The sequence below is a fragment of the Panulirus ornatus genome, chromosome 16 (assembly GCF_036320965.1).
Source record: "Panulirus ornatus isolate Po-2019 chromosome 16, ASM3632096v1, whole genome shotgun sequence".
In the NCBI taxonomy this organism is placed as follows: domain Eukaryota; kingdom Metazoa; phylum Arthropoda; class Malacostraca; order Decapoda; family Palinuridae; genus Panulirus; species Panulirus ornatus.
Window position 1 is genome coordinate 4,761,870 of NC_092239.1, and position 27,412 is coordinate 4,789,281.

Genomic DNA, 27,412 nt, shown 5'->3' on the forward strand with positions numbered 1-27,412 from the left:
TAAGTACCTGTAGTTTCATGAAGTAGAAGTTTCCCACAGAATGTAACCAAGAGTGTAAAATGGCAAACCCTCAGATGTTTACTGTATACCTAACATGTGTGATGGCAACTTATAAGATCTTGCCTGTCACATGCCCATTTAAGTACTGTTTCTCTAAATACCTTCCACTCCTCATTTTTCATTTGCTCATTCAGGCCTCTTTTCTAATATTGCTCACTTACACTTTTTTGACACATTAGTCAATCCCCCTTTTCCAGAAACCACCACCAACTTTCATTCTCACTTCCACCAAGAAATGATGAGCCATTCCACCTGCCACCACTCTGATAGTGTTTAAATCCAATAACCTCTCCTTTCTTTGCCTGTCAATAAGCACATAATTCAGTAATGTCCATTAAACCCCCAACCCCAATCACCCATATATGCTTAAGTATGCATCTTTTTTAAAAAGAATGTTTCCAAGTTCCATTTCCTTTTCAGCACACAATTTAACAAGCTTTTCCCATTTTCAAGTAAACTGGGACCTCATACCTTTAGTTGTCATATCACCACCTTTGCATTCATATACCCTGGCACCAAAACTGCCCAACACTCCCTCATTTTCTCCTAAAAAAGCACTCCCTTCATCTTCACTTTTATACTATACTAGTAGGTGCACAAACACTAACAATCATCCATCTGTCATAGTCTGATTTCATTCTAATCCACAAAAATTTTTATTCACTTATTCTCCATAACACTTTTGCACCTTTCCTTTTTCATAAGGACCACTCCTTCCTCTCACTCTTTATCTGTCACCAACCTTGGTCTTTACCCCATGAGCATTTCTGAACGATTTGCCTCCTTTTCATCTCTTCTTGTTTCCCTCAGAGCAGAATATCCAGGTTTTTCAGCAAATTTAGCATGTTTGACTCCCTTCTGTCATCCTGCCTACAACCATGAAATTTTCATAACCCCAGTCATAGCCTTCAAGGGCATATTTTTGTTTAGCTCCCCTTCTTTTGTTCTTGTTTTTAGAAAATGAAAATTTCTTTAAATATTTTTTATCATTACAAATGATGTATGAAATGCAATTGCTCACACTATATCTGGCCATGTATTTTGTGGTTTACCTCTTGTACTTAAGATTTTAGTTATGATACATTAGCTCTATATCTTGACCATTCTCTCTTTTACCATATGACAATAATATGGTATTGTAAGACTTATCTTTGTGCCCTTCCAATGGTTTCTTTACATGACATATCCTCCTACCATCTTCATTCCATATTTTGCTGATTTTAGTTTTACTGTGTAAAGTAATCCATCTCCAGTGCAATTATACCTTTTACCTATCCCGACCTCTGCAAACATGGATCTCATACTTAAATTTTGGAACAAAGATGTGAGATCTTTCTCATACTTTGCAAATATTCCCAAAAGTTTCAGAGTAACCTATATCATTTTGCAGGTTTGATCTCACAATAAGGGCCATACATGCAGGGAAAGCACTCATAGCCATATAATCATCTTAAACATCAGAAGATGCTCAAGTGATTTATGACAGGTGGTAACAATATGATGTTACTGGACTCAGTGACCCTAGAAGTAGATAGAACTAAAGCCAAAATAAGTAATGAACTTTGATTGCAACTCCATTCCATTTCATTCAAAGTTCCCACTGCTCTACTTCTCAGAGTGTCATGCACAAATCTTAACATACATTCAATTTCACATAGCTTCAACCCTCATTATCTGTTCTGACATTCCATTCACCCTTGGGAATCCACATGCAAATTTTTTGAGGGGTCAACAGCCAACCCCCTGAAGTAGACTTACTATCCTGTGTATGATACTGTAATGAAAATATTATTTTCAAACTGAATGAACCAGAACTGAGTAAGCTGGTATGCATGAAATGTTGACTACAGTTTTCTTTATTGTTGGAGACGTGAAAACTGTTGTAAAAATGTTTGTTACATTATCCAGCACATATGATTACACTGTTGTATACTGTACTGGATTTTATGGATGCTTTTTCATATTACATTATTTTCACTTCATGGTATAATATAATGAAATAGTCAAGCAGTTTGACATGTTATGAACGTTTTCTTTCATTCGTTTGATTTCTTCAAATACTTTTTATGTATTTTTATGACATTAAAAGGCTTTTTCAATCAGCAAGACTAATGAAGGATTTCAAATAACATAAAGTTAAGTTTTGCTAAAGGCATACTTCAACTCTGAATCAGACCAAACTGAAGGAAATCTTTTTAGTGTAAATTGACATTCAGCAGGTTGTAGGGATTCCTGGTAAGACATGACTGTCTTGCATAAATCGTCAGCCATAAACCAAAGTGCTACAATGGATTTATTTCCAAATGCCCCCTGTTGCCGGATCTCATTAGCTTGACAGTTGTAAACTATACAAACTTTTTATAAGATTGATCCCAAACTTCACAACTACTTCATACATAACCATAATGTTCCTTAGTTTCTATGTTGCTGATACAGCGTAGGATCATTGATATAAAAACAGATTTTTTTCCACTAGAAACAGTGGGTAATATTCATTACCACTTGGTTCATCGTTCCCACGTGGCAGGTCGCCCTGACAGTTCAATGCTAAATTATTTGAGAAGTGTGAAGAGTACAATGAGGAAATTATTATACATTTGAAGCTGGATCTAAAATATCTACTTAACATTCCTAAGCTGCCTGCCCCGCCCATATATATTCAGTTTTTCATGAATATTTAGGCTGAAGATGACCGTAGCAAGTGACTTTTACTTGTTTGTTTTTGAAGTTATGGGAATCAAGTAGGGGTTCCGTGAAGTTATTTATGGTAAAATTCTTCATACACCCGATTCAATGTGATCAGCATATCATCTTCCAATTTGGAAAATAAAAGCACCAAGTGTGAAATGCAGTGAACTCCTGTGGTGCATTAACGCTGGCCACTCTTAAAGGCAGTAAATAAAAACAATGGTATCACTTGACAAAAACATTTGATATTGAGAAAAGAAAGATCGATAATAGCTGTTTACTGTTGTCCTGGATATATGAGGTATGTTTAATGCTTTCCAACCCAAATACGAATATTCACGCGACCATTGCCAAGCATGAGAAACTTAAGTGTACTGAATGACTCATGATAAATATTAGGAACTAACTTGAAAATACTGTCCAATGCCATGCGCTAGAAATAGCTGATTAACTACTATGCGTGAAGAGTAAAACTGAACTGTCATTAAATTGGGAGGAACGAACTGAATGGGACGTGACTTACAAGGAAAACATAAGTGAACTAAATGTCATGTTTAATGCAATAGGAATAAAACTGAAATGAATGGCAGTCATGAAAAATGAAATGAACGGGCACCGAAATCACAAAGAAGCAACATGAACTGACTGGTTAGTGTAATAATTGAAAAGTAAAACGTAATTAAAATCACCTTTAGTGTGACTCATGAAATATCTTCAGATTTATTCTCATATTAAGGTAAGAACAGGAGGATGGGGATTGTTTATTATTTATCATTCATACGGCGCCAACATATTTTTTTCATCCAGTGGAAGCAGTACGAAACACGTTCGTAAGTGTACTTAACTATTAACGTGGTATTTATTGATCTAGTTAATCTGGTCTGGTTTACGTACTGGCTGAGTCAGGACATTACATAAGCATAGCTTACATCTGGGTTGTAATAATGTAGCAAAGTTTTGATTTGAAATGATTTAGTAGTTACCACATGTGTGTAACTTCAGGAATGTCAGGACAGGGGGACACAGAAACATGAGCAACTCAAAGCTATAATATGTGAAAGGGCACGAAGACGCACAGCTAGTACCTACAGCTGGTGCAGGAGCAATACGAATAGGCGAGCCGTTGCCTGGTACCGTAACGCTGCTGCAGGAGGGAAGCAATGATGATGCTCAACAGCACTCGAGTGTGGTGGGCCCAGGGTACCGTGTGCGGCACCACAACTCCAATCCTGCGTTTAATTCCCTAGCATTAGGTAAACCCATCTATATATATATATATATATATATATATATATATATATATATATATATATAATGTGCCATAAGCATGAAAAAATTGGCGATTAATATAATCCCCCGTACACGGAAATGACAATACACGTGCATTATTCTCGCTTACTTCCACACTCTAAGACAACGGTGACAACAACTATGGCTGAATTGTCAGTGGGTGTCAGTTCCCAGTCTCACGAAGATTTAAAGTAGAAAATTAACGCCGCCTTGTAGTTTCCACGGACAGTCAACACACCACTCACTGAACTGGTTTAGGCAGGAACTTTCCCAGTTGTGTGTTCGGTGACACATGACAGAGGTCATGTCAGGTTAGGTTAGCCTATCATTAAGATATATAAAAAAAACAGGCGGTATGGGGACTTCATGGCATGCAGGCAGGTACACGAGGCATGAAAACCATCCTTCCGCTTTAAGAATATCCCGATCGCCCTACGCGCTAATTACGTAATATTCACTGTGTCTTATTACTTGAGTTTTTATTTCTCTTTCCCTCTCTTTGCGCTGGCTTTGGAATCTAATTAGTCTTTCTAGCAAAGCTTTTATCTCTAAAAGCTGTAATTTATGTTGTCCCCAACTTCAACGCACACATTTCTAGATGTATCTTCCGGGTCCTCACGTATTCAATTTATGTTTGTAGTTGAACACAAAGGTATGTCTTGAGAAAGCATACAAACATCAGTTTTGTTTACACGAGGCCGGGCAGTGTGTAGTGTGGGTTGTTAGGGCAACCGGTAAACATGGCGCTATTGTGATCAGACCCAGCATGTCAGCCACTGCCTAGTGACTTTGGCTTCGAAAGTGATTTCGCACACACAATATACGACGGAAAGGTTAAACCTGTTAAGAGGATCAAACTTTAATTCAAGACAGTGAAAGGCTTAAATTGATGTGGTTAATGGAAAATATGATCTTTGTTGTTCGATAAGGGGCTTAAAGGTGTTCAGAAAAACCTGTCAAACCCTCAGTTAGTCCCTAGTTGAACCCCAACGTACTCCAGTCGGAGATGGGTGACCTTGTGATTGATTTCCATTTGCGTGTTCGCCCCTCAAGGCTCAAATGATTCTGACAATATCTGTGCAGATTTCAACTGTTTCCATAAGTTTAAGGTGGTAAAACATCAATTGTTGCCATTCCCCAATAAAAACTACATATTTCTCCACTTTACAACGGAGGATTATACAGTCGCACCGTGACTCTGGCCCAGAGGAATATATTGCTATTATTTTGGTAACTATGGCTGACTAATACTTCCCCGCCCCGCTCGTGAAGGCTGCTCTACCTCCTCCAGAACAGCTGGACCAGTTTCCCCCTCCCATCATCCTACTTTTCTTCCTGGTCTTCTCCGCTTTTTCCCTTCCTGACTTAAAAAGCTGACCACAGTGTAAGCCATCTCATCAACAAGGGTGTAACTTCTCGTGAATATGGTGTACTTGCAGTGAAGATATTATGCGCTTATGTAGACAATAAACTTACCCATGGGTCGAACCGCGGTGCGCACGACATGTGTGTGAGCACACAAGCATCTCATAAAACGCTCTTAGACTTCAAAATAACGGAGGCACTTAATCTTGTCAGTGAATGCCTACTGGCACACTAACCCAACTGTTGGTTGGAAAGGATGGTGCCACGCCTGGCAATAATGGTGGCAAGGATGGTGCCACGCCTGGCAACAATGGTGGTAAGGGTTGTGCCCCACCTCTTGGCAAACTTCCCCCCACCACAGTTTTTTTTTTTTTTTTTTTCATACGATTCGCCATTTCCCGCATTTGCGAGGTAGCGTTAAGAACAGAGGACTGGGCCTTAGAGGGAAAATCCTCACCTGGCCCCCTTCTCTGTTCCTTCTTTTGGAAAATTAAAAAAAAACGAGAGGGGAGGATTTCCAGCCACCCGCTCCCTCCCCTTTTAGTCGCCTTCTACGACACGCATGGAATACGTGGGAAGTATTCTTACTCCCCTATCCCCAGGGATAGGGGAGTAAGCCCAACCGCAATAGGAACCCCTTGCTGCCGAAGCTCCACTAAAACTTTTACAAGGGTCCTAGTCCACCACAGCTTAAGGGACCGAGGAATGAGTTACTACAGCTCTTACATATTTAAGAGGGAGGAGTATTCATTACGGCTCAAGGGAATAATCATATTCCGTTACACCTTCATTACGATGCGGTGCAGATATAATCTCAGGGCAGTGAGGCGCTGCTATTGGCTCGAGCCGCCTCACACGCACAAAGACTCTTCGGCCTATTGACCTGCCCTGGAAGCAATCGAGTATTATCATATTCGATTCGTATGGATAATGACGTCTTAATCTCAGGGTTATGAAAATACAACAAAGTCGTCAACTTTAGACAAGGTTTGGTTATGAAGGGACAAATGTACGATGCAATCATAAAAATAAAGTCATGGATAATATAGAGATGAACAACACATGGCATATTCCATATTCTATGGAGCATGCTTTTTGCTGTTTGAGTAACAAATTCATAAAATGATCTCAAAATCCTCATCTTTTACATTTTCATGGTGTTATAAAAGACATTCGGAAGAGGCTGGAGTAACTCGGTCCACCAGGTCGCTGGAGAGGTTGAAAAGATAATGAAATGGTTGACTTTCTAAGGCGTTTAACCAGAGACAGTCCCTAAGAGGCAGAGACTACGCACAGATACATACCTACACAAAGAGACTTTACCAATAGACATGGACAAGGGTAGCGCCTTGCAATTTCATCGCATACCCTAACTGTAATCATACTGTGCACATTGTATAATTATCAATTTTGGGTTCATCTGCAACCGTCATTAGCCATCTATCAAGGCTTCTATATACAGAAAACACCTCCCAGTAAGAACAAGCATCAAGGATAATTAAATGAAAGAAAACGCTTCTAATACAAAAGTAAATAAGTACTCAAACTCAAAGTCATCGTTTCGATTTTTTTTTTAAAACTTGCACCCCATTGTACTGCGTCCAGGATGATTTTGTTGCAAGTTTAATTTGAAATATCTAAGTGGAAATTAAATCATACAAAACAGAAAATGTGAATGGCTGGAGAGGTAACAGGAAACATATGGGAACTCAAGACAATACGAAACAAGTACGTAACACGAGAGTGGAAAGTCGGAAATGGGGATACGAGTGGCTGGTGGGATGGTTAGCTAAACTATGGAATATCATTTCATCAGCTGAAAAGGGATTTTTTTTTTTATGGAAAACAGAAAACGCGCAAATTCAATTTCTGACGGTTACAGAAAACGGGATCGTGAATGGCTCATGTGAAAACGGTTACCCTGAATGAAGTGCACCTCCTCACAGACTCACAGGCAGGGACGGCGGTCAGACCGCTGGAGACGACGAAAGGGAACTAAACCCGGCCTCTGCACCTCCTCTCAGCCAGTGCAACCATCGTCTCCAATCTTAGACACACCACGGAACTAACATTCCAGGTCAGCTGTGGTTTTTACTGTCTATAGTTTTTACAATGAAATATTTTTCACCGATTCCGATTTTTTTTCTTGCTGTTATGTAACTTACGTACTGTCACAGTTACAAAACTGTCGTGATAGACTTGTTAATGAAGCGAATGTGTGACACATATTGTTACTTTACATATTTCCAACTTAAATCTGTGGTATTTAATCTTTATGGAAACTAACGGGTTAATACATATATTATAAAACTCATGTAATCCAACCAAACGACTTGGTGGGGTAACGAAACTAGGATGCATCATTATTATTCCTGTCGTCCTAACAAAATTCATTAAAGACGATTAGTGTTTCATTGTGGTTTCTTTAGTTGAACGCTCTAGAATCTAGAAAACATCAACTAACTTAGGTTACGTTAAGAAATAAGCAACTTCGATGCTGGTACAGATAAATTTGATGAAGGGTAGGTCAAGAAATACAATTTCGTACATGAAACAGCTCTCCTATAAAACAAGTAAAAGAAATCACGTCCGTGTCAATGTGGCCTTATTTATAGAAAGTACAATATATAAAAATTCAAAACAGAGGATCTGTGGGTAATGTTAATCCTGTTATGATGAATATGAAGGTAATGGCCGATTCGTTAGGTATAGCGTGCTAAATGATGAAGTGCCAGTATACTTTGTCTCACTTTTAACCCATGTTGCCCATTTTGTGGTTGTATGATGCCACTGGTTTAGCACACAGTGTGGGCTGTGGGGAATGCTGAAGAACGTCGTGACTGGTGATATACTGTGGATGCTGAGAAGCGGGATTCCAAGTGGTAGATAGTGTGGGTAATTTTTAAGGGTAACGTAGTTAATGCTTTTGAGGCATTATTGAGATTTAGCATAGTGAAGAGAAGAATCAATTTGGCATTTGGCCGCAAGTTGTATATATATAATATATATATATATATATATATATATATATATATATATATATATATATATATATATATATATATATATATATATATTCTTATGAGTCCACGGGGAAAATGAAACACGATAAGTTCCTAAGTGCACTTTCGTGAAATAATCACATAATCAGGGAATATACAATACTAGATCACGCGCAAAATTGTGATCCTTTCCAATATATATATATATATATATATATATATATATATATATATATATATATATATATATATATATATATATATAATATTTATATATATATATATATATATATATATATATATATATATATATATATATATATATATATATTCTTTTCTTTCTTTCATACTATTCGCCATTTCCCGCATTAGCGAGGTAGCGTTGAGAACAGAGGACTGGGCCCTTGAGGGAATATCCTCACCTGGGCCCCTTCTCTGTTCCCTCTTTTGGAAAATTAAAAAAAAAAAAAGTGAGAGGGGAGGATTTCCAGCCCCCCGCTCCCTCCCCTTTTAGTCGCCTTCTACGACACGCAGGGAATACGTGGGAAGTATTCTTTCTCCCCTATCCCCAGGGATATATATATATATATAATTTGTGTGGGTTTCGAATTCAGGCTTGGTTTGATAGATTGTTTTGCCAACAACGGTACATCTGAAGCTCTTTTACTTACTTATGATGTTTTACGCGAAGTTTTACGTGTTGCCCCTTTTCATAACCTTATACATATATCATGCATTAACCTTGAGAATAAGCACTTTTAAAGGCCTAGTTTACCAAAAAAGGGAGGATGAACATTAGCGTTGGCTATGGGCCGGCTGCCTCGTCTCGGATTTAAACGCGGGTTCGATTAAAACGGTGGGTCGCCATTATTGATGGCTAGTACATACAATACAGTAAATACTTTGTATACTTAAAATTGCCCATAGATACACGGCACAAACTTTCTGCCTTGGGCACTACTCTGCTCCAAGAAATCGCAAACCGTTTGAACTGTTCTTATTGATGCATCTCTCCTGAAGGACTACCCTGCCTCAAATAATTGTGGACATCTGTCATGACATTATTGAAAAATCCCAAGTTGATAACGTGATCTCTGACTTCCGAAATAATGAGTACTGTATTGTTTTGTTCGATGATGCTGTCTAATGGCAAGACTCGTAGTGATAGCTTTGTAAAGCCTGAGATAGTGTATATCAGCAATCAGGGTGTGAATTACCTGGCACAGTAATTTCCACAGCTACTTCAAGCAGATTAGTATACAGATGCAGACACATAATTAACAATATATAGGGATTACAGGGTCCTCCAGGATTACTTTCATCATTATGGCAAAAGGTGGTAAAGAAATGCTTCGCTACGACTGGTTGCTGCTACAAGACAGAGAAATTAGGTCATCTACTTACTGGACGGTAGCTTTATGTACGACTTTATATTGTATACGTAAAATCCCTTCAGCATGACGGTATGATGGCCGTCATGTCACAGTTTACTTGAGGATCATACTCTAAAGTTATTCCATCGTGGTCACCGTGATAATAATATCAAAGGTAAGGACAAGAAACTTTGATCCTTTTTTTGCGGGGGTCCATCAGCAGCCGTCTGGTGGAGCCTTTTCTACGATATTATCATTGCTACTTGTACTTATATAATAGCAGTTCTCAGACATATGTTAAAGCCCTTTCTGAACCATACCTGAGGCACTGCGCCATACCAGTACTATCTACTATCTAATTCTGTTACAGGCTCCAGTCACGGAAGGCAGTGTCTTTAACGACGTTTAGACCTTGAAAGGGGGAAAAGGAAAGGACAAGAAACATAAAGATGATAGGAAGTTAAAGATGTATAATCTATGAGGATAAAGGGCGGTGGAAAAACTTCATTCACCCTTCTAAAAGGGAAGGTAGTACCTCTTCAGAAAAACTTAGGCTTGGTGTTTTGTTCCAGTGGTGCAAGAAAAGAAACAGAAATCTCAATGGCTCACCTCTTAGTTGTCACCATCCGCACCCAAATTGTAATGCCATGGCTTATCGAGTACTGCGTGGACAAATAAATAGTCGAAGTACTAAAGCAGAAACCGAAGTAATATCTGTAGAAGAAGAAAAGTAATTAACACTCCTGTTAACGAAATCTGCGTATGCACTACACTAACACGAATGCGTCTATTTTGTCATTTCGTCTATCAAAATATGTGACGAAATTCACACATTTTACTTATTCCTTCATAAAAATATTTTCTAGAAAAAACTACCGACAAGTTTGTATTTACTTGTCTATCATTGCCATGACTTTCGTATCCAACACAAAAAGAGCTTTGGCAATACTTGTGGAACGAAACGTGACTGTGAGCACGAGGTACCTCTCGCCTTGTGCTTGAAGCTGTCACGTGTGCCAGCTGTGCTTGCATGCAATATAAATATACATCTTAGGGAGGTTGGTTGAATATGCATACTTAAAAGGCTTTTAAGAATCTTTGTGCGTCTTCATCCACACGCACATACAATAGCACAGCCTAGTTTCGTTCCACGGCATACAGACCGATAGGTTACAGAGCATATAACTTGATTCAACACTTGACTCAAAACATTTAGTAAACACTTGTAAAACGTACCTACAAGCTGAGCATAATCACACTTAATATCAAGAGAACCATAGCGTTCGACACGTCACACACTAGAATTTCTTTGGGAAAGTTATAACTAAAACGAATGGTAAACATAGTTAAATAAAGTACACAACCAACATAATCAAACAAAGTACACATGTGATGTAGTACCTCAGGTGAGTGACCTGACCCTGGGTGGATATCGATCTACTTGGAACCTTAGCAAGAGTAGTGTCTGGTTGCTTCAACCCCACAACGAGAGAAGGAAAGTGCGTATGTCTGCTCTCACGCCAAGTGCGGGTGAAAAATAATATAATCAATCCAGGAGGATGACCCGTCAACAAAAAAAATCCTTTAATTTTATCTACAATAATGTACGTTAAATGTAGTTGCGATTTCTGGCTTCTGAACCCTCGATGATCAACAGCCACTGAATCTAACATACATGTATCTACTGATAAAGAGAGGGACGATGGCTAATGGGGCGCCCATACCATCCTACACATTCAGCACGGTCTTACCTCTGTACTCGTACCTACGTTCGCGAGGATACGGCAAGCGTTTGTGGACCCCATAATATATTACGTAATAAGTGTGTTTGATGTTCCTGGTGATGAGCTGTGGCCACGAGAGGAGGTCTGGAGCGAGTCACTACTATGTAGACAAAACGGCAATGTCAAATTATCGTGTCGAGTTAGTTTTGGCGCATGTATCATCCAGCAATTCTACCCCATGAAGTCCTTGTCGACATATCTGGTTGCATAAGGCTGATGAGTGTGTCCGTGGGCGTGAGGGCTTCTTTCTCCATCAACAGGTTGATCCTGGGCTGCCAGCCCCTCTCCCTCCCTTCCCAGCTCTCAGCCAGAATTCCCCAGCGTTCATTTTTATGGTATGATGAATGGCAGGTGGACTAGGATAGAGGGGTAAAGCATAGTAACTGGATAAGGGTTGGTAACGTATTAGACAGTGGTTTTAGTAATATTGAATAGTCAGCGGCATGAAGGATAGTGGGTTAGAGTGTGGAGGATGGCTGGTATCGGAGCTTAGATAGTAGGACAGCAAAGCTTGGACGTCATAGAATAAGAAAATAAATGTCATAGTAAGGGATAATTAACCACCTTATTTATCAAGCCTCGTGCTATGGCTCTGGCAAAATATAACTGGCACTTGACAAACTTGAGTATATATATATATATATATATATATATATATATATATATATATATATATATATATATATATATATATATAAATGGTCAAATTACAGGGATGGGTTAAGGATCCAAGTACTCTTTACATTTATATACGCAGTCAGGAGTGGGTGAGTAAAATTATGAATGGACGCTAGATTAGAATATTGAGGTAGGTTACAGAAGGTGGGCGAAGATCCCGCAAATTCATTACACACTCATATTACTCCCAGGTAGCGGAGTAGCAAACAGCGGGTAGAACTCAGATAAGCATCTCATCGTCGCATGACGTTTTATTGCCAAAGTTGCGTGGCGTCGCTGCGCCCGTACCGAGGTCGCTGGATTTTTCATAATGTTCGTCAGCCTTGTTTTTATAGTCCCTGGACTTATACCTACTGTCCCTCTCGTTTTTGCATGCGAACATCGCTATATTTTGGCCTCGTGGTTATTGTTTTATCCTCCTTTTCTGAACTATGAACTCATTAAAGCATTTAGGGTAGACTTCTAGCGTAAAGTCGATAACAGCTATTTACTAAGGGAGGGAGGACAAACTGAAGAGGACTTGAAAGGTAACGAGTGGGGATGTGGGGGTGGGGGGTCGTCTACAGGCGACCAAGCTCGGCTACTACCAGCTGGCATGCCCAAGGGTCGATAGATTCATTCTGCTATTGTTAATAAGACCCAGGTATAGGTACCAGCTGTGTGCAGGCAAGACAGTGTGTGTGGGTGATCGATGAAACTCATGGCAACCAGCCTATCGCGGCAAGTAAGGTGAAGTTGTCATGAAGTCCAAGTGATGGTAGGGTGCTTAGCGGGAAATTCACTGTGGATCGTTTAAACCAAATCTAACATTCTCCCTATTGATGAATTCATGACTATATGTAATTAAGTACATCAGACTTTTAGGAAAATTCCTGGTAATATCTCTTAACAAAAGACGCGTGTTTGCAGGCATACTAACATATCAACATATTCAGCCAAGATTTAGGGATTTTATGCTTTAGGAGCTCCGCTTCGTACGCCTTTTTATGACCGAAGCAAGTGATATTTTAGTCATAAAACGCAGTCAGCTTTAATGACAGGGGTTAGACTTCCTTTGAAAATTCAGGCTTCCTTTGAAACATGACGACAGGGAGGGATTCAGAACTTTAGAAAGAAAAAAAAAAATACTGGCTTGACACCACGAACTAATGAACAGGGTACATACCAAAGAAATAAGCCACCGTGACCAGGGTATTTGCTGTCTTTGGGGTCAAGGTCAGCTAAACACTTATATTGCCTGACAGCTTTGGTCGGTGAAATATGACAAGATATTTATGTTCTAAGTCTAGTATTAGAAAAATGTTGTGGTCTATTTATTGTTAGATTATTGTGTTGCATGATATACGAGTAGTACACGAAAAATATACGCTCCAAAAAATCTTTCATCAGGACCCTGGGTCCAGTTAATAGCTCACAAGACAAAAACAAAGTTTACTTTACTTACCGAAATACACTCGTGGTCCGTATTAAGCCTTTTAGTAGCTGCCATGGATCTTGGAGACATATAATGCTTCACTGGCTAACGTAAACATGTGTTTGTTGGCAGCCCGACACGACCTCCACAATGGCCTGACCTATATTCCTGGCGTGACGACGATAGCCTTCAAAAAGTTACTTCATGATGCTCGTTATTTATTCACGGAGCTCTCTGTAATGATAGATATAGGCGTTCCTTGAGTTATAAGGCCTGGCTGACAGGCATCGATCGTTGGGGGTTACGGGGTTTTGAATAATGAAGGCGATGCCGCTTCCCTAATAGTGTTGAATAATTTGTGTTCGGGTACTCCACGGCGACTTCGTTCCCATATCCCCTTACAATATTCATCTATCTACCTATCTATCTATCTATAAATATATATATATATATATATATATATATATATATATATATATATATATATATATATATATATATATATATATATATATATATATTATCCCTGGGGACAGGGAAGAAAGAATACTTCCCACGTTCTCCCTGCGTGTCGAAGGCGACTAAAAGGGAAGGGAGCGGGGGGGCTCGTTCTTAATTTTCCAAAAGAAGGAACAGAGAAGGGGCCAAGTGAGGATATTCCCTTAAAGACTCAGTCCTCTGTTCTTAACGCTACCTCGCTCACGCGGGAAATGGCGAATATATATATATATATATATATATATATATATATATATATATATATATATATATATATATATATATATATATATATATTCCATGTTCCTATGTATGTGTGTGTGTCTGCTGCTCAGTGCAGGAAAAGAGCTCAAAGCACTCGTGGACTATGTATGTGTACACACAGACCGTCGCCTAGCAGCTGATACCAATACACACGCACACAAGACGCCACGTGAAGTTCCGGGAATTTACACCCTTGGGGATCGCTGGGGAGCTGAAACTGGGAGAGGGGGGTATTATACCACTTAGAAATGACCGGGAGGAAGGCGCACGTACTCAAACAGTTTATGAATATTTCTGTCTCATCCCATGCTTCTTTGTCATTCCTAAACTAATCATAAACTTTTTTGTTTAACCTCTTCCCTATCATGCACCACTTCCTATTGTGTCCCCAAGCCCTAAACTGACCCTCCCTTTATTTTGCTTCCCCACGAACTCCAGGGAGGGAAAAATGGGCCTCCGAAATGTCCGGCACATTGGTAACACTTTTCTCGTCCCATTGGCAAATTTTAGTATCATTATGCCAACGGGAGACTCAAGTTAGCTTAGGTTACTCAGAAAATTTGTTGATAAAAATAAACAGCACTAAAGCATCAATTGTTCCCAGAACACATATCAGATTTCCATCCACTGACCTCAGTGCATTAGGCTGCCAGCTTGGTGGCTATGGGTGTTTCTGTTACCCTGTACTAAACTTTTTTTTGACCAATACTTAACAGCGACATATGTTTAAAATCATTTGATTTTCACCCATTTATTTTTTCACTCCATTCTTCTATGCTGTTGGCACATGTAATTCTTGTGTGGGGACGTGCGTGGGGATTATATAAGGTTTTCGACAGAAGGGATTCTTGATGTTTAATATATCTGAATTTATATGTAGGGAAGATCAACCATTAATTCTCTTGAAACGGGGCGCTGGGTTGAGAAAGGTTGGGAGCCAATGGCTCACTCTACGCAAAGTTGATGTATTTCACAACGATGGGTTAACCTAGTTACGGAAAGCAACACTTAGAACTACTGCTAGAATCGAGACATGATTCAGCTTGCTGGGCTGTAAGTTTGTCTTCTTGCTTGTGTACCGGTCAACACTTTGCCGTGACCCTTGGATGACGCAACTCCATCAGGCCACCTACGAACGATGTCACAGTTCATTGCCAACGTCCTTGGATCATTCAGGGTCGCTTAGGTGCCATAATTAGTTATGTGACGTAAGGACGGATGATGATACTCTGTCGTCTAGTTACTCATGGATGACGTTTGGGAGATTGCTCGTACTAGTCAGCCTTCCTATAGATACATTATATAAAACTTTGCATGCTAAAAAAGGGAAGGATATATATATATATATATATATATATATATATATATATATATATATATATATATATATATATATATATATATATATATATATTGTAAGGGGTTTTGGAAACGAAGTCGCCGTGGAGTACCCGAACACACTATTCGGGAAGCGGCATCGCCTTCACTATTCAAAACCCCGTAAACCCCAACAATCGATGCCTGTCAGCCAGGCCTTATAACTCAAGGAACGCATGTATCTATCATTACAGAGAGCTCCATGAATAAATAACGAGCATCATGAAGTAACTTTTTAAAGACGATCGTCGTTACGCCAGGAACATAGATTAGGCCATTGTGGAGGTCGTGTCGGGCTGCCAACAAACATGTTTACGTTAGCCAGTGAAGCATTATGTCTCTAAGATCCATGGCTGCTACTAAAGGATATATATCATAGTTAACCATCCAGCCTGATGCCTGTTTAACATTGTTTCTTTTTCATGTCCTTGTCGTATGTTATCGAAAATTATTTAACGATTCTGACTTCGTAATCCTATCTGTTCTCAATTCATGATATAATCTAATGTTAACGTTAGTATGACTTGTTATGCCTGATCTGTTCTCACCTCAGGAGTTAGGCATGGTGGGCCTGGCTCAGGTGGGAAGAGTCACCAGCTTGGCTGTCTTCCATCTACTGCTGCTGCTGGGGGTTCCCGGACCCGGAGGGACCTCGATGGTGCGCTTCTCTATTGAGGATTTCACTTGGAGTGACACTGAGGTAAAGATGTATTCCGTATGTCGACATCACGCTGTCTGGAAAAACAACTGGTATATCTATTTAATGAAATATACTTTGTAAAGCATTTGAGTACTTTATTAAAACGGCATTACATTTGGTTTACCATACTTTATCATGTGTGTATAGAAAGATTTTCGTTTTCATTAACAGTAAAATACGAGCTAAATTTGATTATGTCTAATAGGGGATCACACGAACTCAACAATGTGACGAAATAAAAAGAGATCGGGGAAGCTCAGTAAATTAGTTTCATGTGTTCGTAATTGAATTGTCGTGTTTAAGGTTAATGAACTTATGTTACATCACATGATTTAGTGTATTTAAAAAAGCCCGATGTACATGTTCGTGGAAATTGTAAGACTATAGCTGAAACTAATCAATGGTTAAAGCAATGCAAAAGTTAATAAGTTGTTAAGGTTAGAATAGAAATACTTTGAATTCAACAAGCATTTTTCTAAATGTATAGAAATTGACTGTTATCTACGGGACATATACTCCAAATATTACAGCTGCAGATTTCATGGTTTTCTGCAGAAATCAGTGACTCTCAAGAATGATGGAATTGTGACAGATGTGGAGATAATGCTGTACAATGCTAACACCACACTTACTCCTGCCCAACATGGATCCTCCAGCAACACAATCATTGGTCAGACCAACAAATGTTTGGTAAACGTAATACATCTGATACATCACATGAAAGATTTTGAGAATCTTGTACCGTTTTACCGAACATATTGAAGATCGAAGGATTTTCAGGCCAAGAATATTATTAGAATGTCATAAGTTCTGAGATGATTCTCTTTCTCTCTCTCTCGAATATATATATATATATATATATATATATATATATATATATATATATATATATATATATATATATTACGATTAGTTTCTATGAGAGTCCTGGTTTTACCCTGAATCTTTTTAAAGGCTGATAATACCATTACTTCGCCAAAGGGATATTTTCATTCTCGGTGTAACCCTGAGCAGGCAGAGTCCAGTAACACCTAATATATATATATATATATATATATATATATATATATATATATATATATATATAAATATATATATATATATATATATATATATATATATATATATATATATATATATATATATATATATATATATATATATATATATATATATATAACAGCTAGAGACTGAGTGTGAACGAATGTGGCCTTTGTTGTCTTTTCCTAGCGCTTCCTCGCTCGCATGCTTGGGGGAGGGGGTTGTCTTTTCACGTGTGGCGGGGTGGCGACGAGAATGAATAAAGGCAGCAAGTATGAATTATGTACATGTGTATATGTATACATATGTATACGTTGAAATGTATAGATATGTATATGTGTGTGGACGTGTATGTATATACATGTGTATGTGGGTGGGTTGGGCCATTCTTTCGTCTGTTTCCTTGCGCTACCTCGTTAACGCGGGAGACAGCGACAAATTACAAGATATATATATATATATATATATATATATATATATATATATATATATATATATATTTATTCCTATGAGTCCACGGGGAAAATGAAACGTGTTTCATTTTCCCCGTGGACTCAGGAATATACTTTATCACGCGCAAAATTGTGATCCTTTCCAATATATATATATATATATATATATATATATATATATATATATATATATATATATATATATATATATATATATATGCAATATAAGAATGTAGGTAGACTAGTATAAACCTGCATGTTAACACCACGAGTGCAAGTCACATTAAATGAGCTTGTACCATCATCAATGGAGAGAAAGGAGTACAATGTCATTGAGGAATATCTCCCTTCTGATTGTACCACAGCTGTGAAAGCTTATAAGTCCTGTGAAACGCGTCCTTTAGTTACATTGTTGAAAAATAAGATTTTGCCTGCACGTAGCTCTCATTATTTAGTATTAATGTTTGACAGATATTTATAGGCATGTACAGTGATAATGATGTCAATGTCCACAGAGTCGTTACCTCCAGAGGCAATGACTGGAGAGATCAGTCTTTCGTCCATTGAAATGTCAATGCCTGAGGTACGTGAGTTCATTTCATACATATGTGCAATTATTTTTTATCAAGTATTTTAGGTTATGTAATCTGGAAAATGTATGGTCTTAATAAGAAAGGCTGTTACATGTAGAAGGAAAGGCTTGTTTTGTATAGAAGTGTATTTGGTGTTTAATATTTAGTGTAACAACTCACAATTCCTTTGGAAACAAATTATTATAAGACAATGTATTCTGTGGAAGAAATGATGAATATATTATGAAACCTTTTGTTTAATACCCATGTGCCACACTTTTTTCCCTTTACCTCATAAATCAACCTAACATAACGAGGGAGGGCATTAAAACTCAAGAAAAAAATCAGAATAATTGTACTGATCCAATGTGATATAAATGGCAAAACTTAACCAAGGTGTGCAAACCCTATCTTTTGTAAACTTGGGTATATCATGCAAATCTAAAGTGTGTACCTAACCTCTCATTAGGTAACTCAGCAAAATTAGAAAGATAATTCTTTTACCTTATTTGGGTAGTTGGATTGATGCAAATGCAAGCAAAACCTTATGGAATTGTAGCCATATCAAATAGAATGTTACCTCCTGATGCACCTCCTTACCTTACTGTTGCCCACTTTAACTCAGCTTTTCTGCCTGTCCTTTGGGATGGAAAAATGATGATGATGATACTATTAATATCAATAATAATATCAATTATAATAATTACGATTTCTTTTCAGTTGTGTGGCCAGTACTTTGTCTGCATTAAAGTCTCAAAGAGCTATAACATCTCTGACTACAGATGTGTTAGTCAGATGAAACTATGCGAGGAAGAGGGTAAGACAGGGTTACGTTCTTTATGATAATTTGCATAATGAAAGGGATTAAAAAGCAGATCATTCCCAGCACTAGCATGGGGAGAAAAGGTATACTATTAAATTCTATCCATTCACAAACACCTGCTCACCCAGCCTTCACTCCCACTGGTACAAGCAATGCTGTTAATATCTTAAATCTCTTGCAAGGCCCCTGACAACATATCTGCCTTCCATATATTACATTTTGGCCTTGTTGCAGTCAAAGCACATACATATATCTTTAACACCTATTGGCTACACAAAAATCGTGGACAGCTGGAAACTTGCCAATGCTATACCAATCATAAAGCCCTCACAACCACTCAGCTTCCCCTCTTCTTACTGCCCCATATCACACCTATCTTCAGTATCCAGACTCTTGGAAAAACTAATCGACAATAGAATCAGTTTAAATCTCCCACTCTCACCTTCAGAATATGGCTTCAGATCCAGTCACTCCTCCATCGAACTACACACAGACATCACATAAATCTTAGATGGCTTCAAACAACAACCCCTGCCCTGCATAACACTAGTGGCAATAGACATCAATAAAGCATCTGACAATGGTCCCAAATGGATCATTATATGAAAGGTGCTTGACTTTCCCCTCCACAACAATGACAAAATGTGACTGGTCACCTATAGCTGGCCATCATGCTTAAGTCACTCACAATAGCCTAACCTCTGTAATCCATAGCTTTCACAGTGAAGTTCCCCAAGGAGCAGTTCTTTCTCTTTTTACTTTGTCTCCCAATACTTCAGCAGACCACAGATTGAAGTTCTCATATGCAAATGACTACACAATAACATCACATCATCCAGACACCATAACAATACCAACAGATATGCAGCGCTACATTAAACACCTAGAATAGTGGCTCATTCAAAATAGAATGTCACCATCACAGAGGTCTTCAATCACTCTTTTAACCCTAAACAAACATGAGTCCAATGTACAAACTGTAGTCACGTTGAGTGGACAGTAATTCCCATGGAACAAAACATAAGGGGTTCAAGACATCACATACAGTACACAAATGTGACATTCACTCCCAATCCAAAAACACCAACACAGGAGCATCACACAAACCAATGACCCCAGAACACTAACACAGAGTATCACACAAATCAATGACCCCAGAACACTAACTGATACCAAATTTAGCCAAGAAAAAGAACCCCTTAGCATCCTACTCAAACATTTCTTCAGATTCACCCTAAACTATGCCTCACCTGCCTAGTTGTCCATCCTCTCAAATGCTGATATAACAAAGCTGCAACCACACAAAATAGAGCATTCAGAACAACCATTGTCTGCCTAGCAACCACAAACACTAACCATCTACACAGTGAAATAAAGATTTTTCACCACAACATGTTCAGCACTCAGTTCTCTGCAACAGTGCTAGACCCCTGCCATCCAAACTACTCCATAACCAACCACCAACTCACAACAAATGTTTTTAAGAACTTACCACTGCCTTACCTCAGCAATCTCTATTCACAGAACCCCACACAACTCAACAAAAATAACTCTGTCAAAACATATACACACAGAAATAACTTGACAAGCACTAAACAGCTACCTCACCAACTAATTCTTACATTCAAGGGGACCAGACATACACCCATCTGACGCCCCCTCTCCCACACCAAGACAAACACATATCACTCTTTCCCATCTGCACTCTATACATCACCCATTCCTACAGTACTACAGACACTTTTACAATATATCCATGTCGCATCTATTACAACAAAGACTGCAGGCACTTGGTACTCAGTCGCCATGCAGTCTCTGCTCTTAGATGTACACGGATCACATACTTTATGACCACTTGGGAGCATCAAGTGCTTGTATTGTCACAGTTCATTATCACACATCTTCAAACTGACTTCATATATCAGATTTTAATTTACATAGGTTAACTTTGAACTTATTTATCTTTTAACTCATGAGTAAGTGCAATTCATTTTGTTAGGTAAATTTTGACTGAGTTTATATTTTACCAATTAGGTAAGTCTTGGCTCTCTTATAGATTTGACTTATTTCTTAGCAAAATATACCTAAACTATATTTTCTTTTAGGAAGAGTTTTAAAGGCTCTTGAGTTTTATCAGAGAATCCAAAGTACTTAGTCTCTTGTTTGGAATACATAGAGTTCAAATGTTTGTCATAAGAATATAAGGCATATTTCTTTATTTCTACTCAAACTAAATATTGTGTAGAGCTTTGGTATATGCGCTAGGGTTTTCTTTTCCTTTCTAGACCTCAAGTGGTCCCTGGAATCAACAGGAACTCCGGAGATAAGAATCTCACTCCATCCCAGTGGATTTGTTGAAGCCTCTGGTCAGTATTCTATTAAGGCAGCTTTTGGTAATTCTACTTTTAATCTTTGAATAAGAAGCTTAAAATGGTCTCATTTAATATCATCTTGTGGAACATGTAATTCTCTAAAATCAATGTAGTACTTGACTAAAATAGTTGACATTTTAGGTCTGGCTAAGATTAGGTAAGACTTCATCTCCTTGGTGAGTTTTGTTTCAGCAGTCTCAGAAGTACCTGGTTTGGTTTCACTTATTCAATCTTTTGGAATTCCAGATTTTTTCCATTTACCACTAATACATCTGCTTGTATATTTCCTCTCTTTTTTTGGTCTAGGCTCCAGTTATGGACAAAATCCAAGATGAACTTAGCCTTAATTGGAATAGCAAAAGGGTTTAAATAAAGGGGGAATAAGATAAAAGGGAAAAATCATTTTAGGATTGTGGAGGAAGTGGAAAGTTTCCCCTTTAACCATCAAATGGTAGCTGACTTTGGTTGAAATCCTCTAAGGAATCTGGCTGAAATTAATTGATGTTTTAACTTTTCCCACCTTTGTTTAGATATCCAGTAGCCTTTAGAGTTTTTCTTCTGTTGTTAGGAATGCATGGGGAAAAAATCTGCTCTCCTCAGTACCCTACAACCATCATTATATGTGCAAAGTCATCTACCTGCAGGTTGTGCATTTAGGATGACCCTACAGAAACGGTGTAGATTGTTGGATGATCTAAGAAATAGAAAGGAGCCGCTATGATACAAATCATTTTACAAGGAAAGTAAACAAGAATAACATGAAAAATGTGATGAAATAAGATACTGATTATACTAGAGTTGCTTAAGAAGGCCTGCATGGGAAGCATTTCCACTGAACCCACACTTGTGGAAGAAATTATGTGACAAATATGTCAGTTTCTCTCTTTGCAAGGACTTTGAAGAGCACTTAGTAGTATTCCAGTCACCTATCACTGCTGCACAAGAATACTCTGAATCATCTCTCAAAGGTGAGACCACCCAAATTTGCAAGGCTCTTTTCCCATTTTCATAACACTGATAAGACATATAAGCATTCAAGGTTATAAGCTTTCTGTTCTTAATTTAATTTCAGTTGCAACATAAGTATGAAAAATAGTTTTTAGGTTATAATAAACTGACCTACAGCATTCCTACCACGGTCTGACAACCCTATGAGGTAGATAATACCTGGGCAGTAGTCTGTAGTGGGAAAGTGACACCGAAAGCTGTCATGCAGTTTATTAATATCAGTGAGACCCTGCTTTCCGTATCAATTTACCTGTGGGCACTCTTATTTCACTGCAATGCGGCTTTTTCAATAAATCTGGACTGAACATAAGCTCTTTCCCTAATTCAAGTATATCTGTACTGCTATATTTGATGATCTATGTTTGAAATAGGTGTGTTCATTTGAGCATCATAATGTAAATATTCATGGATGCTAACCATAGGACCATCATCATTAACCTTACCTGATAAGTTTTCTAGAGTTTGATTTTGAGTGAGAGCACCCATGTGCCAAGTGAAGTGTGCTTTGCACATCTTGCTTAATTAATAAAACTTTTTGTTTCTGCTGCCACATTCATAAGCAAAGTATCTGCTGTAGGTTTACAAGAATACCATGGAATATACTAACAATATATAAACCAAAAATACATGAGAACCCAGCAAAAATATTTTGTGTACCATCAGGACAAAGAAGAAACATCCATGGAACAGCTGCTGATATGCTTGAAAGAAAACTTATTTGGTTGATATTGTCAGATGAATAGGTGAGAGAGAGAGAGAGAGAGAGAGAGAGAGAGAGAGAGAGAGAGAGAGAGAGAGAGAGAGAGAGAGAGAGAGAGAGAGAGACTTAATAGTTCCATGAAATGATATTCTCTCTTAAGGTTGAAATCCCTCATACATATCTATGTTATTCCAGGTACACATTTATTTTTCATCTGCTGGGAGCGGTGTAAACTTACTATTGAATCGGTTAAGAGCTTGAGCATGGGCCTGCTTAACTCAGAGAAAGTGATATTAATCATTACACCAAAACATAAAACTAAACATTTGCATTGTACTTCACTTTTATTCAGGGTGGTCACTATGCACAAGAGAAGTATGTGCTGGAATAACAACAGGGTATGCTCTCCATAGTTAATACATCTTAGACCAGCCACAGATGAACTCATGAGCTATATTTTATACCTATACGCTGAAGTACCTCATGTAAAGCTGCAGTGGTACGCTTAACAGCAAATTTAAGAATACTGAATACATAAAATGGGAAACCTATGTAGAATTAAGAGTGAGCTTACAGTATTTCAGTTAAGCCTGTAATTTCATGTAAATACATAAATACAAAGAAGAGAGGAGTAAAAGCATTTGATATCAATCAGTGGACAAGCTAATGAAACTTTAATTCCTTAATCCCTTTAAGTGTGGAGAGCAAGTTAAAGAAAGACAGGACTGAAACCGTAGAATATTGAGTTATTTTCCTGTAGTTATCTTTCATTACCCATGTAGGTCAGAAGACTGGAAAGAAAGAGGGAGGGATGCAATCATAGAATTTCTATTTGAATTTCATTACAGGTTTAAATGTGAGGATTCAGAATGGGGCCAACTCCAGAATGAGTACAAGATCTGCCCTAAATGCCCCTGAAGTCTTAGCCTTCCTTGTCTATGTGGATGAACCTAGATACTGGAATTACTCTGACATGTAAGTTAAAGAACCATGGCTACAGGTCATGTTATGAATACTTAGTTGGCTGGTGGAGCTTGTGTGTGTTTGCTTGAGAAGCGAGTTATGCACTCCGAAAACCATTCTTTTGGACAGCAGTCCCCCCTTTTCTTTTCTTTACTGTACTGTATTTATAGTTTATCAGAAACTTGGGAACATAATGTGAGGTATTATTTAGATATGTTCCTAAAGTAATTACATCTGGAATTTTTACAACCCATAATATATATATATAGCAATCTAAGTGCTCATATAGATGCCTACCAAATTTTTGAAGCCATATATACAGAAATGAACACACATGCCCCATATTAGTTATTATCATTGGAATTCTAAGCAACATTTTACTAGTTTCTACATTATTTCATTAATCATAGATTTATACATGTGAGCTTTCCCTTTCCCACAACTATGGAACTCAGATCTTCCTTAATAGAATGTATAAGTAAATACTGTTTAATGAAAGATTAGTGAGTGATTTACTTTTAGACCATATATTCAGGAACTAAAGACTAAGATATCTTTGTCACTGTGGTATGCATTTAGAATACCAAGATATCTTTGTCACTCTGTGGTATGCATTGTGCTTTTTCCAGTTGTGTATTGTTTTTATGTGACCTTCATTTGGAAAGAATTCTTTTGATATATCATCCCAGGTCACTTCAAAATGCCATGGAGGAGTATTTAGCAAGGAACATGTACTTATTGGAGAATGATATGGAGTATGCAGTGCATCTGTCAGGCTGGGAGCTACTCATGGTGGATATGAAGACAAAAATGAGCAAGGGTTAGTGAAACAAAACTGCTTTTCTGTTATGTTACACCAGGGAATTTGCTTTAGTTTTCTCCCTTTGCTGTCCCTTCATGTATTTCTTACTGCCAACCTCCTCATGTATTCCTCCCTCCAGCAGTCCTTATCTCATCTACTTATACAATTTTTGCACTGTACTTTAAAGTAGTTATAATCATCTCTTTTTATATCTTTTTTAATAGCAGTTCTTATCATGAACATTTATTGATTTTATACTGTCTTTTTCATATACAGTATAAGCAATCACCTACACATTTTTGCTTCCTAGTGGTTGACATGACAAGAGCAAAAGCATGCCTCAATTTGTGCCATCTCAAATGCAAAATGAAAAATAAAAGAGGTGAGGGAAGGATTAAATTATGCACTTCAGGTGTTTGAACACCTGATTTCAAAAGATGGAGAGGTCATAGGGAGAGGGAAAGACAAAAGATGGTAAAATATTCCACAGTTGCACTGTATGACAAGGAGGTAGCATAATGATCATTCTTCATGTGACAAATCTCCACAAAGAAACTTTGGGGAGCAGCAGCAAGTCGCAAACCATAGATTCAGAACTTGGGAGCTGGGACACATGCAAACAGCTCACAAGAGCAGTGGCTGAGATAAGTTCCATAGATAAGTAAGAGGGCAACATCAAGGGGGATGGAAAGGGATAGCTGATGAGAGGCAATAGTAGGAGAGTTAATGAGGAGGAATGCTTTTGATTCAATTCTTGCTAAGAGAGAGGAGGAAGAGGAACCACTTCACACTTGAACTGTACTACATAATGGGGTGAAAGAGGATCCTGTACATATGGAATGGCAGTTCATAAGAAAAATAACTGCAGCACCAGTACATCACCCTGAGCTTTTGGGATGTTCATTGTGTGGGGTTTCCTGGGAGGAGTGGAGAGTCTGGTTATATGTAACATGTTAATGTTTTTGCAAGATTAATAGTCAATGTTTTAGAATTCAATAGGAAATGAATTAGATATACAGTGTAAGTAGAAATTGCATTTTTGCACTGTTTAATTTAACCAGGATATTGCTACCCTATTTCATGATGCTGCTTTGGTGAACTGAGAGAGGAGATACATTCAGTGCAAGAAGATTGAGTCTGAGAGTGAGGAAGAGAGGGAAATGTGAGTGGAAATATGTAGAGTGGAATCATATGTTAAGGTGAATATGGTTAGGGCTGGAGGACAGATGATCATTTATGGACTAGATTATAAAATCTAGGCTTATAAGCCAAGCTCTGGAGCATCTAAGGCTATTCAGCACTCTTAATACAATTTAGAATATTCCATCTTAGAAATTCATTTCAACTCTAACAAATGACCAATTTCAGATTTGATAGCACAAGAAAGGAAGAACAAAAAGTTTAGGAGAGAAAATAGCTGAAGTTTGACTTTTGCAGCATGGTTAAACCTACCTGGGAAAGAAAAATCCCCAATACCATAGCTCAAGCCTTCCCTGCTCCACACAAATCCCACTTCCGTGTTAAGGTCCATGTAGATTGGGAAGGGGGATCATTTATGGAGAAAAGAAAAAGGATAGATGATAGGATAAAAACCTGAGGGACACCACCTTTGACATGATAAGAGAGAGATGTTACTCTGTCAACAACTAATGACATGGAACAACAGGAAAGAAAACTGCATTAAAGAACAGAGAGAGGTAGGAGAGCCAAAGGAAGGAAGTTTAAAAGGCAAAAACCCCTGCCACACCTTGTCAAATGCCTTCGAGACATCAAAGGACACAACAAGAGATTCAACAAAACATTTCAGATAGGAGATCCAAAGTTGAATTATATATGGAAGATTACCAATGACAGGCCTCACACAGGAGAGAGGTGTTAATAATATTCATAAATGGTCTATCGATCTATACCTCTGACACCTGTTCCAACTGGAACTCCCTCAAGGGGATGGCCATGGCAATAGTCTCCATAACTAGAGACTTTTAGTGCCACTTCTTAGCCTTTAGTACCTCACCCTTAACAGGCATCAGTAACCACGCTTCCTAGACAAATACAAGTCACACTCTCTCACTTATGCTCTGGACATCTCACTTCAATACTACAAACACCATTTCAGCATACCCCAAGACCCTTCAAGCCCATGATGTGAGTACCATAAAGAAGACACCAAGTGCTTACTACTCAAT

At 38.2% G+C, this 27,412-nt stretch overlaps 1 protein-coding gene and 1 long non-coding RNA gene across 5 annotated transcripts in view; one reads left to right on the forward strand and one right to left on the reverse strand.

Annotated features, from left to right (window-relative positions):
• Window positions 1-27,412, reverse strand: part of LOC139754069 (uncharacterized) — a 101,646-nt gene that overhangs the window by 42,241 nt on the left and 31,993 nt on the right. For both annotated transcript variants that reach the window (XR_011713827.1, XR_011713826.1), the window contains exons 4-5: window positions 16,342-16,528; window positions 10,388-10,492 (exon numbers count right to left, since the gene is read on the reverse strand). This is a non-coding gene — a long non-coding RNA (uncharacterized lncRNA). The remainder of the gene's footprint in view (window positions 1-10,387; window positions 10,493-16,341; window positions 16,529-27,412) is intronic.
• The window catches only part of LOC139754064 (uncharacterized), a 37,995-nt gene continuing 26,938 nt past the window's right edge, over window positions 16,356-27,412 (forward strand). Inside the window, exons 1-7 of one of the 3 annotated variants that reach the window (XM_071671102.1) lie at window positions 16,356-16,493; window positions 17,049-17,163; window positions 18,502-18,569; window positions 19,279-19,375; window positions 21,667-21,747; window positions 24,310-24,436; window positions 25,114-25,244. In XM_071671102.1, the coding sequence (XP_071527203.1) occupies window positions 16,356-16,493; window positions 17,049-17,163; window positions 18,502-18,569; window positions 19,279-19,375; window positions 21,667-21,747; window positions 24,310-24,436; window positions 25,114-25,244 (757 nt within the window). Of the gene's footprint in view, window positions 16,494-17,048; window positions 17,164-18,501; window positions 18,570-19,278; window positions 19,376-21,666; window positions 21,748-22,471; window positions 22,722-24,309; window positions 24,437-25,113; window positions 25,245-27,412 lie in introns of those variants that run through there. The other 2 variants (XM_071671103.1, XM_071671104.1) reach the window with 2 other exon arrangements.